Source organism: Gobius niger, assembly GCF_951799975.1.
Source record: "Gobius niger genome assembly, chromosome: 7".
NCBI classification, from domain to species: domain Eukaryota; kingdom Metazoa; phylum Chordata; class Actinopteri; order Gobiiformes; family Gobiidae; genus Gobius; species Gobius niger.
The window spans coordinates 23,186,626-23,201,945 of NC_136858.1; the positions used below are offsets into that span (position 1 = coordinate 23,186,626).

Here is a 15,320-nt window from a genome sequence, read left to right on the forward strand (position 1 = left end):
CCAGTTAATCACGTTTCTTGCTGCAGAGCTGACATTGCTAGCTCCGTTAGCGGCTAACGGTGGATTCGGGAAGTCATTCAGTCCTATTTTTAGCTTCTGCACATTCTCTCTGACTCCAGAGCTAATGGGTTCATTACATGTCAAATACACATTACCACGAATGCTGTTTAAAATAAAATATCAGTGTAGTTGTTTGTTATCAGAAATTACCTTTATTTTTACACTACCTCCTCCGCTGTGCCCCCGCCTCTCCCGCAGGTCTGCTCTCGCTTTCGCTGGATCCACCGTGAGACGTTCACGGACACAGGGAAATTAAGATTCATATGTATCAGCGTACATTTCGCTATTTTCATGTAAATCTATCGTTTTGATATATTCTAGGCCTTGATATATTTAGTTATGATTAATATAAAAGAAATAATATTGTTTATAATTAATTAATGTTATTATGTAGCATTAGCATGATGATAAATCACTTCAAATTTCACAGCAAAACGTTTATTATAAATAGAAATTAAATAATAAATACACTTCACGTTTATATACATTCAATATTATTCAATACATTAATATATATATATAGAATATAACATTGTGATACACATTTAGTGGTTAACTTATGTGTAAGGCACCATACATAATTGTGCTCTGCTCTGATAAGGTTTCTATGGTTGTGTCTTCATTGTGTCATATTGAGTCCAGCTCCAGTCCTGATCCTAAAAACATAAACATTATAAACACATATAAACATTTATTCTTTCCTTACTCTCAATTGCACATATTTAGAAGAATAAATAATAAAAGACGGAATTTCAAAGTATAGGTTTTTGCTTATTGAAAATAAGCTTACCATAACACTTGGCTCAGTCTCCTGAGTTGCATCTTGTAAAAGGGTTGTCAGCTGACTCAGATAGTGCTGATTTTCATCTAACAACTGCCCGACAGTTGCACTAAAAGAAATAAAGACATCAACACCCTAACAAAAAGGATGTAGTACATGGGTTTCAAAGATAACAAAACTTTAGCACATACTTGCTTGAAGGATATTCTTGAAGTGACTGAAGAGAGGAACATGTCTGGGCCTTAAATCAATCAATCACAAACTTGTGCTTAAATTTTACACCACAATAAGTTGTTGTTTTTATTTTACTTACGCAGGCAATCTTGAGCAAGTACCAGAATTCCCTTTGTCTTTTCATCTGCATCTGCATAAGGGCTGTCTCAGCTGTTGCGATATTTCCCAGAGCTTTCTCCAACTTTGGGAACAAGTCTATGATGCGTCTCTTGAAAACTAGGATTGTACTACAGAAGTTCAGACAAAAGGTGATGCAATGTTAAATACCTTTAAATCAACTTGTGAAAGTGTATATTATGATAAACTCTCAGAGAACTTTCTACAATTCTAAAGGGAGTAAGTCAATATGGTACTTTGAATACTTTCAATGTAATTCAAGGCAGGACAAGCACATTGTGTGGTGGTCGTGATCGCAACACTTTGCAGTGGTGACAGATAATCTCAGAATTATAGGGGGAAAATTCACTTAAAAAAAAAGAAAAAAAATGTAAGGTTAAAAAGTTATGTTGCTCATCCAGCAGTGATTGTCTGACTAGAATGCACAAGGGGAAATCAAAAACTCAAGAGAAGTAGCATCTTGACTTTCTCTGTATAGAATAAAATTGAAGGGGGGTCTTCCTGGCTAACCAGGCCAGTAAAATCTTACCTCAGGTGGGTGTACAGATCTTTAAGCACCCGGTCTTGGTTTTGCACGGTCTGAAGAATAGTCCGCACCATTTCAGAGCTGTCACTGTAGCCATGGGGTGGGTCTGGACCTACAATGGGTACAATTATTTCCCTTTAAATTCTTCCCATGAAGTCCTAAAAATCTTTTCTTTCACCTTCTTATATCAGTTATTTTTTCCTATTATAGTCGTCTCATAGTTTTTATAATTTTGTTGAAAATCTTACTCAGTTTATGAGAAATACACATTTATCCATCCAACCATAACAAAAAAACACATGCAGAGACTCATTGATTATATACTTACTTTTGCATTTAGATTTCAGTTGCTTGTAGAGGTCAATTGCCTTTGCCTCACTGAAACAGTAAAAGTGTTTTTGTGGACAGTCTTGCACTGAGAATAATACACAGTAATACTGCTACATACAGCTGCTTCATCACATCCTCTTGTCTCCTGGCAAATGGACTTCTCTGTAGCTCCACAATCTCCAAATGCAAACCTACAATCTCCTCATCCAAATAACCCACATCTGCAACCTATCAAAAAAAAGAATACAATTAAATAATATACGAGTGTCTCATTTGCACAACCCCCTCTGCTGACCCCCATCAAGGATTAAATGTGAGCTGGGGCGTGTCACATAAACTACTCCATGACATAAACATTCACTTCCTCTATCGCAAAAAGTACACACCTTTGTGAAGTTCTCAGCCTTTTCTTCACTTTCTTGCCAGGTCTTCAGCATTTTCTCAGACGCTTTGAATTAACAGTACGTGTCAATTAGTCAACAGTCCATTGGTTCAATAATGTGTAAAAATAAAAAAAATACTGACATATTCCACTTTGCTGTTGTCTTGTGTACTGCTCTAAGTCGTGTTGGATACTAGTCTTAAAGAAAGACAGTTTTGCTCTGAGTTGCTGAGACCTCGAAAAGAGCAGGTTCTTATACCGGGTTAGATTAGTGTTATAGCGAAGGAGGCTCAGCCTATCCACAAAAGATTTAAATGTCAATTAAAACGTCATATTAGAGATCAAGAAGATAACACTGAACATGCGGGTTTCTGACTGACATGGCTGCTCTCTGTCCTTGATACAATCGTAGATAGTCCTCTTTGAGTCCACAGATGTAACTGACTGCTTCTCCCCAAACTTTCCTCAGTGCTGCCAATGGAAGCTGTGTCTTTGTCTCTCTCACTGTATAGAAAACAAACAATTCATTAACAACACAATTACAAATATAAAATAAACATCATGAGTTGATTCTGGACATGGGGAGTGGGATAATGGTGTTTTCTGTGTATAATTCACGATATCTTACCTATAAAGTTAACACTATCTGGTAAAGTTCTGGCAGTCAGGGGTCCAGAGAACTTGGTCTGACTCTTGTCAAACAGAAAGACGGTACAGTGGTCCCAACCATGCTACAACAAGCAAATATAACAAGAAAATTGATAAAACAAACAGTGTTGTACTGTCATATCGTTTTGGCTATTTTGTCTGAATGTTCTGTAAGTAAGAATAAATATTGACACTCATTGACACAATACATCATTATATCTGTAGTGACCTTACTGATGACCAGGACATGCACTGGCAGGTGTGTAGACTGTATGGACAATCGAACATGTTGGTCAGGAGGTTCTATATGTGTTCTGTAGATGTCAAACTTAATCTGTTTAAAGCTTTTTGTTCTCTGTACGCTGCACAGCTGTGGTGAAGTTTTAAAAAGTCCAGCTTGCAGAGGCTCACAGTTGCATATAATGCCTCTATGAGGCTGCTGTTAAAGATGCCTAGAACCTGTAGTGCGAGTCAGATGTTTGCTGACTGTGGAGTACGCTCTTGTCCTGCTGCACTTCGTCACTGTTATTTTAAATTCATGTGTAGACTGAGCAACTCTCAGAATGCTATTATACGGACTCTCGGACTCTGGTGTGTCCTGAGATCAGCTCAATGAGATTTGAATTAAAAATGTGGAATCATTGGCGCTCTTCTTTATGTGAGTGGCAGCTAGAAAATTGCTGGTACCTTGTTTTGTTGCTGCAATTATCTGCAGTTTTTTAATATTTTTCTATCTTCTTTTTTTTTTTAAACATAACTATGGATCATGTGTTCTCACTTGTGTCCTTAATAAAGATTGAATGAATGAATGAATGAATACTACTTTACTCATTAACACAATACTATACAGAAATGCTCGCCACGGTAATAAGGAAAGAGTGGTGCAAAAAGACAAGTGTTTCCTCAGAGTCAATATTGAGGGTTTGGTATGTGTGACATACCAAACCCTCTGGCAGACATTGTGCTGGTGGTCTGCGTGGGTCCAGAGTAATCCCTGTCTCCAGCAGAAGCTCCTGATTTGGTGGAGAGATGTGAGCCTGAGTCTGAGTCTCCAGTCGGAGCTCCAGCGAGTTCAAACTTTCATCTGCACTCAATACTAACGAGTGCATCAGTGCGGATGTCATGTCCAACACATGGATGATCTGTGAAAGACATTGGTAACTGTTAATCTTACCACAGTTATTACAGTTGTAGTAACTAAAACGTGGCATGCCTTCATATCGAGAATGCTCTGCACGATGTTGAAGCAGAAGGGCTTCTCTGTGTTGGGGTCCAGCTCTCCACCACGTGTAGCAGGGTCCCATAATAGCAAGATTTGTAGGAGAGACTCAACAGGCTCTAACAAAGGTCTATGAAATGACATACAGTATATTACACATTGATACTGAATAGTGACTAACAAAAATTGTACCACTCGTCTTGACCTGCTGAGATTATTTGGGTAGGGAAGATGTGCTGAGAATCTGACTTCTCCATTCATGTCTTCTATTGCCATAATATCTTTGGAACCTTTGTTTCTGACCTTACTTGTCCTTCAAACAAGAAAATAACACATTTATTAAACACATCTTTCTGTGTAGGTAGGTGCACTGATGAATGTGAATGCAAAGGTGAAGTGAAATTAGATGAGACTTGATGTTATCTTACCATTGCACTGGCTGCATGTGGTGTAAAAACGGGCGAAAGCCACAAGTGCATTCAAAAATGAGAGTCCCAAAGCTCCAGTAGTCCACTGTCACAGTGTAGGGTTTACTCTCAAAAAGCTCTGGAGCCTAAAAGAGAACATACGCACACTTTTTAATTTCTTTAAATACTGAATTTAAGTAGGAGACATAATAACTAACCAGATACTGCAGAGTTCCCACAAATGATGTGCATAGACTGCCCTGATCAAGTTCTTTTGCATAACCAAGATCTATAATTTTATGGATGAGCTGAAAATATACATACACTATATGAGCATCATTCCATACATTTAATTGTACATGTGAGTCACAAAACACCTCTCCATTGATATCCTGAAGAACTATGTTCTCAGGCTTCAGGTCTCGGTGAATGATCTTGTTTTCATGGAGATACTGAATACCAGCACCTGCAATTACATAGTTATTATTACATTTTAAAAATACATATTTCATGGCTACATGGTGTAGTATAATTACCAATGTCTTTTAGCAGTGAAAGAATTTCACTTTCTTTTAGACCACAGCAGTTTTCTGGTTTGTTCAATACCTGCATAAATGATAATTGGTTAAACACAGCCGTGTCAAGACACCATGGACAAATGTAGCCGAATCAAATAATGTGGCCCTACTTTACGCAGGTCGCCCTGGGCACAGTACTCCATGGCCAGCAGAGGAAGGTCATTTATTGCAATTGAGAGCAATTCTTGAGGAACTTCTCTCGCCTGAACTACATTGACATGGTTTAATCTGTAAAGATAATGACAAATATGTCACCAAGTACATCGTGGCCAATAAAATGATTAAGTCACGTCACTATTAAACAAACAACTAAACTATTCTGACCTTTTCATAATTTGAATCTCTCTGCTCCAGCGATCCTTGTTCTTTGAGTTTAGATCCAGGCGACAGAGCTTCACAGCCATTTTCTCTCCAGTATCCTGAAAACAAACAAACAAAAAACAACAACAACATGATAAATGGTCCAAATACATGTGTATGATTGGTGCAGTACAAATCCAATTGTATTAGTGAACAGACACAACTTACAAGGTGCTGATAGAGGTAGACATGCCCAAATCCTCCCATACCAAGCCTTTCCTTCATCTCCCATGAGCTAGTCTGCCTGGGTGCTGCTCGGTCCATGATGTGCTGCAGGACAAAAAACACACATAGCATTTCATTAAAAAGAGCAGCAAAATCGCCATAATGCAATATAGACCAAACCTATCCCCCCTCCATGAGTTTGAGAAACAGCATTTATGTCATAAATACATTGTCGTATTTCGTGAATATGATGAACGCACTCACCTGATCCAGTCAAGGGTTGTTATGAAGCTTTCGTCCAGAATAATGCACACGAATGTCGTCACATTGCTGCTTCTAAGTTAGCTCCCTGTCAGATTTCTTCTTCACAGTCAGCATTTTTTTTTGCCTTTTTGAAAGCACCAAGACATTGACCCTTGAATTATTACTGTACAACCAATATAGCAACCAGTTTAGGTTGTAAAGTCTGAAGAAGGGGATCAACGTGGAGCCAAAGCGAAAGTATAAACTCAGCTGCTGAACTTTTGGTCTGCGCATGCGCATGAAGAGCTTGTACACAACGAAAGATGGCGCCAGAGCTTCAGGATTTTGTCACAACACATGCGCGAGGGAAGGCGTTTCCACTTTCGGCAGAGATGTGTGGCCTGTAGCGATGTTGACTTTTGTTAACTGGTATGCAAAATATGTAGATTTGTAAGTAATTCCTCTAGGCAATAGAAGAAAAGAAAGAAAGAAAGCTACACTGCAAAAAGTAATTATTGACTAGATCAGTTCAGTGTTATTTGTCTCAATAATCCAAATTCGAGCTGTTTTGACTAGTTAAGATTTAGTTGGGCTTTTGACCTAGATTTGGTGTTTCTGACTCGTTTCAATACTACATTTCATGTTTTTTTCAAGCAAGATCACCTTAGAACCAGTCTGAAATGTGTCATCAAACAAGCAAAGTAATCTTGGTCTGATCAGGAAAAAAGTCAAAATTAGTGAGAGATACTTATATTTACTTTTATTAATAATAATGTTAATAATAATAATGCATTGGTTTTATATAGTGCTTGACTGGACGCTCAAAGACGCTTTACATTGTATTATTCATTCACTCCATACTTGGTGGTGGCAAGCTACTATTGAAGCCACAGCTGCCTTGGGGTAGACGGAAGCGAGGCAACCAGTCTGCGCCATCGGCCCCTCCAACCACCACCACTCACTCACTCACTCATTCACTATCCAAGTACTGACCGGGCCCTTCTGTGCTTAACTTCCCAGGTTTGACGGGATTGGGCAGAGCAAAGGCGGTAATGGCCATTTCAGTAGTGTAGGCCTGTTACAGCAAGTTTGTGATATGATGAAATATTAAGGAAGATAATATTAACCTCTTACCCTCGTCTTAACCGAGTGCATTTTCTCCAGTTTGGCTTTACCCAAATCTAAAAGCTAAGACCTACAAACTGATCATAACTTTTTTTGACACGATGTCGCCGGGTTTTTGCCACATTTTATCATGTTTTTGTTGCCTTTTTGTTGTGTTTTCATTATTTGTTTGTCATGTTTTTGTTGCCTTTTTGTTGTGTTTTCATTATTTGTTTGTCATGTTTTTGTTGCTTTTTTTCAATTGCTTTTTTGTCACGTTTTTGTCACATTTATGTTGTTTCTTTGTTGAGTTTTTTCACATTTTCGTGGCTTTTTTTGTTGTTGCTTTTTTGTCACATTTTACTTTTTTCATGCTCGTTTTCTTCTTTTTTCAGGAAGCTTTTAGATTTGAGTAAAGCTGAATTGGGGAAAACGCACTTGATTAAAGCGCGGCTTAAACATATGGAGTGATTGAAGCAAATTGTGCCCTTCAAACCTGTCATAGTATTATCAATAATCAACCTTAACCTTCACCATCTAATTCTTATTTGACATGTTTCATTATTTCATAGACTCATTTATTTGTCTATGAACTAATATTTTTTTCCCCCTTTCTAGAACTTCCGATGATGATGCATGCGAATCGTGACTCCTGCCGGATTTTATCATCCTTGAGAATGGGAAGTGAGTAAGTTTGACCAAGTCCGTTTATGTTTCCCTATTGACAGTTGAACAATGGCTGACATGTTGTGAGTAGAGTCAAGGAAACTAAACTCCCTAAACAATGAAATCATGCTTTGATGGGCCCTCATTCATAAACTCTTAACAGGACATACCTACTACATCCCGTCTCATCTTTATATCAAAGCTTCCTATTTTACAACCTCAGCAGTTTGATTTCAAATGGTTTTGTCCAGGATTAAAGGCCCTATACCAGATTTTTTTTTTTTACTACAAACAATAAAAGGCGAAGCTGCTAAATGAAAATAAAAATGATAGTTGTGCTCAAAACTCATTCCTAGCATATTCATAGCATCCCAATTCTTCACAGGGACGAGTTTATAAGCATGTTTCACAAATTGCAGGGTCACTTTTCAAGGTCACTGCCACAGAAATGCTAGAAAACTAACCTGTAACTTCATGAAATTAATACAAATTCTTTCAAAATTAGATGCACAGTGTTTTTCCCAAATATATCTGATATCACATCGTTTATTACTGAATTCTAAAATTGTGTACTATGGGTTCCCCTCTCGTCCATGACTCTTGAGATTCTTAATCTCAGTGGGACTATCCTGGTTAAATAGAGGTCAAATAAATATTACATCACCTAGGGCAGTGTTTCCCAACCAGGAGTATGGGGACCCCAGGGGCTACGCGAGTACTGAGCAGAGGATACTTGGATCCAAAAAGAAGTCAAAACTGGACAGCATTTCAATAATATTGTTAAAGAAAATACACGCAATACACAACTAAATACCAATACATTTTTGAAATAATTGGCTGCACCTTAGAGTTTAGGGGGTACTTTGAGTAGAATTTAAAGGGGTATTTCAGGATTTGTTATCCAGAGTGTAATTGATTTCTGGAAAAAAAAAAATGTTTTTTTTATTCATGCAGTCTTTATATTTGAAGAGTTTAGTGGTGCTAGGCTAGTGCATGTCTATGGTAACTAGTAGCCTGCATTAAAAACAGTCTGACCCAAGCACAGTGCACCTGAGGAAAATCACTTATAACACCAGACTATCGATACAAATGTCGGTGTTGACTGATTTTTCTTTTTTAATATAACCATTTTGCATTTAAAGAACTTATATTTGAGCAGCATCAGCTTCCTGGTTGTAAGCTACGCTGCAGCGGAGTGATCTGCTCGGTTACCGGATCTACAGTAGTTTGTTTACATGTGGCCGGCATTACTACACGTGGAATTCACAAAGGAGCTTTCTACAAATCAGATATGGCAACGTTTGGAGGACGACCTGATGATTTTGAAGAGGTTTTTAATGCAGGCTACTAGTTACCATAGACATGCACTAGCCTAGCTCACTAAACTCTTCAAATATAAGAATTGCATGAATAAAAAAAAAAGAAAAATCTCTAGAAATCATGGATAACTCGGAAACAAAGCCCTATGTCAAAAATCCTGAAATATCCCTTTAAGAACTCAGTAGGTACAACGCGTTTGGAACCATTAGGGTACTAAATGCTATTTTTGCTTTAAAAGTCACCCAAGCCACAGCCTAAACAGCAGTATCCATGAATCTGTTAAAGCTTTATTGTGGTAAATCAAAACATACAGAGTTGGTCTGTGTGTTTAGTCAGTCAGGAAATGTAACAGTGTAGTTCAAAGGATGATTAAGACTTGTGATTCATTGACAGCCATTGTCATAGGAAAATATAGTACAGTAAAAAATGTCTCTATACCCCATCCGTGGTGAATAAGAGTATCCTGCAGGTATCTGGAATTGCTCAAGGACCCATCCAGCAGAGTTATTCTCTGTTATGCAAAGTGAATCATTTATATCATCATCAATCAATCAATCATAAAGTTTGTCGAGACTGATGCCAAAGTTTTCCTAATAAACACACATGAATGTCGGCTTTTTTTGGCTACCTCTCAAACACATCAAGAAGGTTCCGATGCCACGTGTTCTCAGTGTCTGAGTCCCTGCAGGGCATCACCACTAAAACATCTGTATCAGACTGGCCACATTTCTGTTGTACATGGCATTAGACTTAAGCAAGTGCTCAGACAGGCTTGGGGGAACAGAGCAGGTGGGCTTAACCACAGCTGTTCTGTTGTTTCCAAAGTTAAGACACTTCTTTAGAAATTGTTCTTCATAATAAAATACCTGTGGGCCACTCTTGACGTCTGTCTCTCTGTCTGACATCGCTTAAGGCCAGAAATCCCCAAAGTCATGATTTCAGGAGGAAATGTGAGTAACTGTGACCACCTGAACGGTGGAGCAACAATTAGGTGAATTTTGAAAGGAAATCCCCTGTAAATTAAACACAGCTGTTGACCAGAATTTACATTCATTAGTTTGCAGGATTTCAAAAGAAGTGTTGACTGAAATTTACTTCTCTAGTTGTATTCCAATAAAGTAATAAGACGCAGTTCATGTACTGTATTACAGGAAACTTTCCTTTGTTTAGGGTAACCATTTAGAGAGCAAGATGCAGCTGATCACAAATATCTCTTTGCAAACATTTCAGTTGAAAAAGGCACGTAAGATAAAGGATAAACACAAGCAAACTGTAAGTAGGAATCACTCAAAGGACATTTTTTGGTAACCATTACTAAATGCTTTACTCGTGAAGGTGTTTTGTTTGCTAAACCAGCGTGAGAGAAAAACTCTCATGTCTTCTAAAAATTGTGCAAGTCAAGATGAGTCATTTTTTTTCTCCATTTAAACTAATTTAGGCTTTTTTGAAACAACAACAATAATAACATCATTGTTGTTGTATTGTAGACAGTTATCAACTATATGATTTTTATTTACTATCATAAATTATTGTTCCTTAAATAATTATCATAGCCTTGTGTAATTGCACGTAAGGCGTCCAAGTCATTGCTGGCGTGCATGTGTCCGCCCACAATAAAACGGCAGGTACTTGACCAAGTTAGGCCATGTTTCAAAGAGGCGGAGGGTTAGCGGTCAGTGTTGAGTGCCAGGCACAGGAAATGACAACGTTTTGTTCTTAGGGCTGCGCATGTTCTCAGATTGTATGAATAATCTCCTCCCACTCACTCCGTAGTGTTGTTTAAAAAGAGGCGACTCAGGCCACTTACGAAAGAACGACTAGACCTACAACTTCACCTGAGTTCAAGCTCAAGTGTCACTGTGAGAAAATCAACAACAAATCAAAGAATCTACTCCTTAGATATTCCAGTCCAGCCTGATTGCACATTTGAAGGTAACTCACTAAAATGTACTTTTCTGTCTGCCATGTGTTTAATTTTGTTATTTTAAAATCCACACGTAGCAATTCGTCTTCTGTATTTAACATGTCTGGTCTGTTTATTTGATGTAAAGGCTTAACTCTTAAACGGTGTTGCATTGTTATCACTTTTGTTGCAGCAGATAGTGAGTAGATGGTGCATTTTGTTCTTTTGTTTTCTTTACAACAAACAATGCCATCATTTCAAATGATAATATAGAGAACGCGCGTAGAGAAGCTATTGCTCATTTGGGAATAGGATCCTGTTTTTGTTTAATTCTGCTGAACTAAAGAGGTTTTTCTGACGGCCCTTCAGTCATTGTTCCGTTTTTTTTTTAAATTCTCAGACAAAAATATCCCCAATAAGAAGAAGTGAAACCACAACTGAGGATGAATTTCTTCATCATCGTCGCGGCCCTTATGTCATCCCTTATTGAGGTGATAAAAAAATAGTAATAATATTTAATAATTTGCTGGCACACCTGTAAAAATACTCATTCCCTTTTTTTCTCCTCAATTTAGGCCAGGTCTACAAAGTGGCTTAATCGACAAAGCACTTTTAGAGGTAGGACTGGTACACATTAGTATTGACAAATGTCTTAATAAAAGTGCCTATATTTGACTATCAATCTATCAGTCCATTAATCTGTCAATCTATCAATAGGCGACTGTGTGTCCGGAGATGGCCGCAGTTACCGGGGAACAGTGTCTCGGTCTGAAAGTGGTCGACCGTGCCTCAACTGGGGCAGATATACAAATTTTTGGGGAGACTCTATGGGCATCGGCAACCATAATTACTGCAGGTAAACACAATGTTAATTTACAGTACAGTAATAGCATGGTAACAGGTCATTTTGCTTTATTTTATATATTTAATCATGACCCAAACCTTAACCCAGTATGAAGACTGTAAATGATCAGTATTTCTTTGTCCTAATATGAAAACAAGCTGTAAAATTTATGTATTCCTCATCCTCCAAGCTACAGTACCATGCTGTTACTGTGCTGCTGTGTAGTAAAGTGCTCCATAAATAGTTCATTGTATACCGAACATTATGTTTTAAATGTATTTAATTTCAATATATAATTCAGGAACCCAAATCACAACCTGATGCCATGGTGCAGAGTTCAAAGAGGAGTCACAATTGTTCGAGAAAACTGCGCAATTCCTAAATGTAAGTTTTAAATGGCCTTTGTTAAAAATGTAAGATGTGCCAATGTAATATTTACTTTACATTAATATGTGTTCTAATTTTCATTTTATTTCTTCATTTTAGGTTCTGCCCCAACGGTAAAACCTCCTGTGGTTCAAGCTAAAGACACAGGTATATGCCTTATTTTAAAATTAGTACTTATATGTTTTATATTGGGGTGAGCAATATTCCCTATATATTTTTGCAAATCATCAGAAATGTGCTTAAAAGGTGGATGTGAAAGTTTAGCTCAATGTGTTGCGCAAAAGAGAGAAATGACTTTTAAAGTGCAGAAATACAATATGGCGTCATCTTTTGGTTTGAGAGAATGTACTGCAATTTTTTAATTTTTCACTTGCAGTTTTTGCAGCTTGACCTTGATGATCTACTTGAAATTGTGCATTTGCATTATCTTCCAAATAACAATTACAATACTATGTTGTAGCCTTTGCTTTAGTTCTATGTCTTTGTGTCTGCATGCACCCCCTCACACTGTGGTCTGTTGTATTTCCACAGAGCTCACCTGTGGTCAGCAGTCTAAGCGGAGGCAGTACAGAATAGTGGGGGGCTCTTTCACACCTATAGAGTCACAGCCTTGGGTGGCAGCTATCTTTACTCGTCGCGGAGAGTTCCTCTGCGGAGCGTCACTCATCGCGCCTTGTTGGGTTCTCACCGCTGCACACTGTTTCGATGGGTAATCGCCTGTTCCTGTTTCGCTTCTCTGGGACATGTGACTTTAAACAGTGCATTATTGTTGAATATCGTGTGTTGCTTTTAGGTATGATCCAAGCGAGAGCCAGCAGTTTAGAGTTTATCTGGGAAAGAGCGCCATCAATGAAACCAATGGTTTAAAGGAGCAGAAGCTTATGGTGCAAAAACTGGTGATACATCGTCGATACAACGCCTCCAACTACAATTATGATATAGGTAAGAAAGAAAGTAGAATAAATGTTTTTAAAGTCATTTATGCTGACCTTGTACCTCTATGCTATCATTAAGCTTTTACCCCTTTGCTCTTTTGAATAATTTAATTACTTTGACAACTACTGCTTTAAAGTTTTCTTATATTTGTCATGTTTGTGATTGGATTTCAGCTCTTCTGAAGATCAAAAACAAAGACGGTGGATGTGCTGTTAAATCTGCTACCACACGTACGGTGTGCCTCCCACCTAAAGACACTCAACTCCCCGTCGGATATGAGTGCAGCATTGTGGGATACGGCAAAGAAAACCAATGTATGTTCCATAGCTCCTTTAATACATCAGCGACTGACAAATGTGTACTGACTCTGGCTAATTTTTTTTTTCTCAGATGCCTGGAGCTATTCACAAATCCTGAGAGAGGGTCAGGTCAACCTGCTCTCCCAATCTGAATGTAGGAGAAAAGAATATTATGGAGACATGGTCACTGGAAACATGTTCTGTGCAGCAAACCCGAAATGGAGTGTCGATTCCTGCAAAGTAAGTCAATCAACCAATGAAATCAGAAAGGCAAATTAAAAAAAGGCGATATTTGAAACCTCAACCATGTATTTTATTGAACCTACTCTATCTGCAACAACTGTACCAACTTTGCGGTCTCTCCACAGGGGGACTCGGGTGGTCCGTTGATCTGTGAAGTCGCGGGGCGGATGTTTCTCTTTGGTGTGGTCAGTTGGGGCGATGGTTGTGCCCAAAGAAACAAACCAGGAGTGTACACCAAAGTCACCAACTTCAACAAATGGATTGCGAAGAACACGGGTCTATTCAAGTACACAGAAGGAATCATGTACCCCACAAAATGATCCTTTGGAGGCGATGATGACGCTCTTTCTTAAAGGCAGCTGAAAACTCTTGCGTCACTGGTTTAACTGTTCGGTACGATAGTTTACTTCTATTTTTTTTACTTTGAGAAGTGTTCATACAGAATACTCAAAGTGAATTTATTTATTGTTTTTATTTTTGTAAAGGGCTGGTCCTACTGTACATATTTTGCATAAATAGAGATAAATATATTATTAAGTTATTGACTCTGTGAACAAAATGCATTAAAACTGTTAAGTGCAAAGGAGCGCAGTCTTTGTTGACAGTTATTGTAAATACTGTATTTAATAAACCTTTGTTTATCAGGAGCATGAGAGTCAATCACACTGTCAGTTCTGGAAAGTGAGACATTGCTCAAAATATAACATTAGGTGGAGCTGCTGAGTTAAAATCCACAGCAGACAGTCATATTCTCTTTATAGTGTTCTTAACAGACACATTCAGATAAGTAAACTTCACAAACTGTTGTGATTTAAACACCGTTGACAGAAAATCAATTATTAGAGCATTAAATCCATATCATTTTACATGTGTTGTGTTTCTTTTTACACACCTGACCCTATACGGAAATGAAACATTCAACATGAAAGACCCTTTTACAAACAGTCAAAATACTCAGGCATGACAGACTGGTGACTTTTCTGAGTCATTTCTGTAAACTTTTTTTCTTTTTTTCCTTGTTTGTGACACTAATGGTGTACTTAGCAGTTGATCATTGCAGAAAGCATTCTTTACCAAAGCCCCAAGGCAACCCCGCCCCCCCCAGATGGTTTATTTCATGCTTTGTTTTGACAAGTACACATATACAGATGCAGCGCAACTTGGACCAATCACACGGTGTCCTATTGGCCCTCAATTACTCTTTGCAGGTTTACTTTACTGCTCCTTTAGACTGTCCCAGCCTTATATGGGGTTGGAAAGCATCAGGATGAGACTCACTCCTCTTTAAGGACAATTCTTTGAGACGCCAGGTTAAACTTCGAGGACGACTGGGGTTCATTGCACATCACACATTTTCAGATAAGATGCGAGTAACGATGTAGTTTGAATTGTATTAGTTCATGGTTGGTTTTGTTTCATGTCCTTATTCAGTGTTGCTTGGTCGCACTTTCATTAATGCACAGTAAATGGAAACAACACGGTAATGATAATAAGGAATTCTGTCCTTTATGTTGGGTTGGTTTAGGGTTATGATAAAATAAATAAAGATCTTCTTATGATCAAATTAC

General features: G+C 38.1%; 2 protein-coding genes and 1 long non-coding RNA gene across 3 annotated transcripts; 2 read left to right on the forward strand and 1 right to left on the reverse strand.

Moving 5' to 3' along the window:
- Positions 1-617: 617 nt before the first annotated feature.
- LOC306965938 (inhibitor of nuclear factor kappa-B kinase subunit alpha-like) lies at positions 618-6,326 on the reverse strand. The gene is made up of 22 exons (XM_079560547.1): positions 6,072-6,326; positions 5,811-5,912; positions 5,607-5,701; positions 5,393-5,510; positions 5,241-5,310; positions 5,082-5,170; positions 4,923-5,012; positions 4,726-4,850; positions 4,503-4,610; positions 4,292-4,427; positions 4,020-4,220; positions 3,059-3,161; positions 2,811-2,934; positions 2,574-2,725; positions 2,435-2,496; positions 2,167-2,276; positions 2,047-2,096; positions 1,722-1,830; positions 1,155-1,302; positions 1,033-1,082; positions 851-950; positions 618-716 (listed from the first exon to the last, which is right to left on the reverse strand). Exons 2-22 carry the CDS (start codon positions 5,904-5,906, stop codon positions 666-668), a joined length of 2,187 nt encoding a protein of 728 aa, XP_079416673.1. The 5' UTR covers positions 5,907-5,912; positions 6,072-6,326; the 3' UTR covers positions 618-665.
- A 4,608-nt stretch (positions 6,327-10,934) lies between these two features.
- On the forward strand, positions 10,935-11,661 carry LOC306965745. The gene is made up of 3 exons (XR_013793063.1): positions 10,935-11,072; positions 11,444-11,534; positions 11,619-11,661. It is a non-coding gene; the product is annotated as an uncharacterized lncRNA (long non-coding RNA).
- A 99-nt stretch (positions 11,662-11,760) lies between these two features.
- LOC306965945 (urokinase-type plasminogen activator-like) lies at positions 11,761-14,292 on the forward strand. The gene is made up of 8 exons (XM_079560557.1): positions 11,761-11,899; positions 12,189-12,271; positions 12,374-12,421; positions 12,806-12,983; positions 13,068-13,216; positions 13,384-13,524; positions 13,601-13,749; positions 13,878-14,292. Exons 1-8 carry the CDS (start codon positions 11,871-11,873, stop codon positions 14,070-14,072), a joined length of 972 nt encoding a protein of 323 aa, XP_079416683.1. The 5' UTR covers positions 11,761-11,870; the 3' UTR covers positions 14,073-14,292.
- The last annotated feature ends 1,028 nt before the right edge of the window (positions 14,293-15,320 follow it).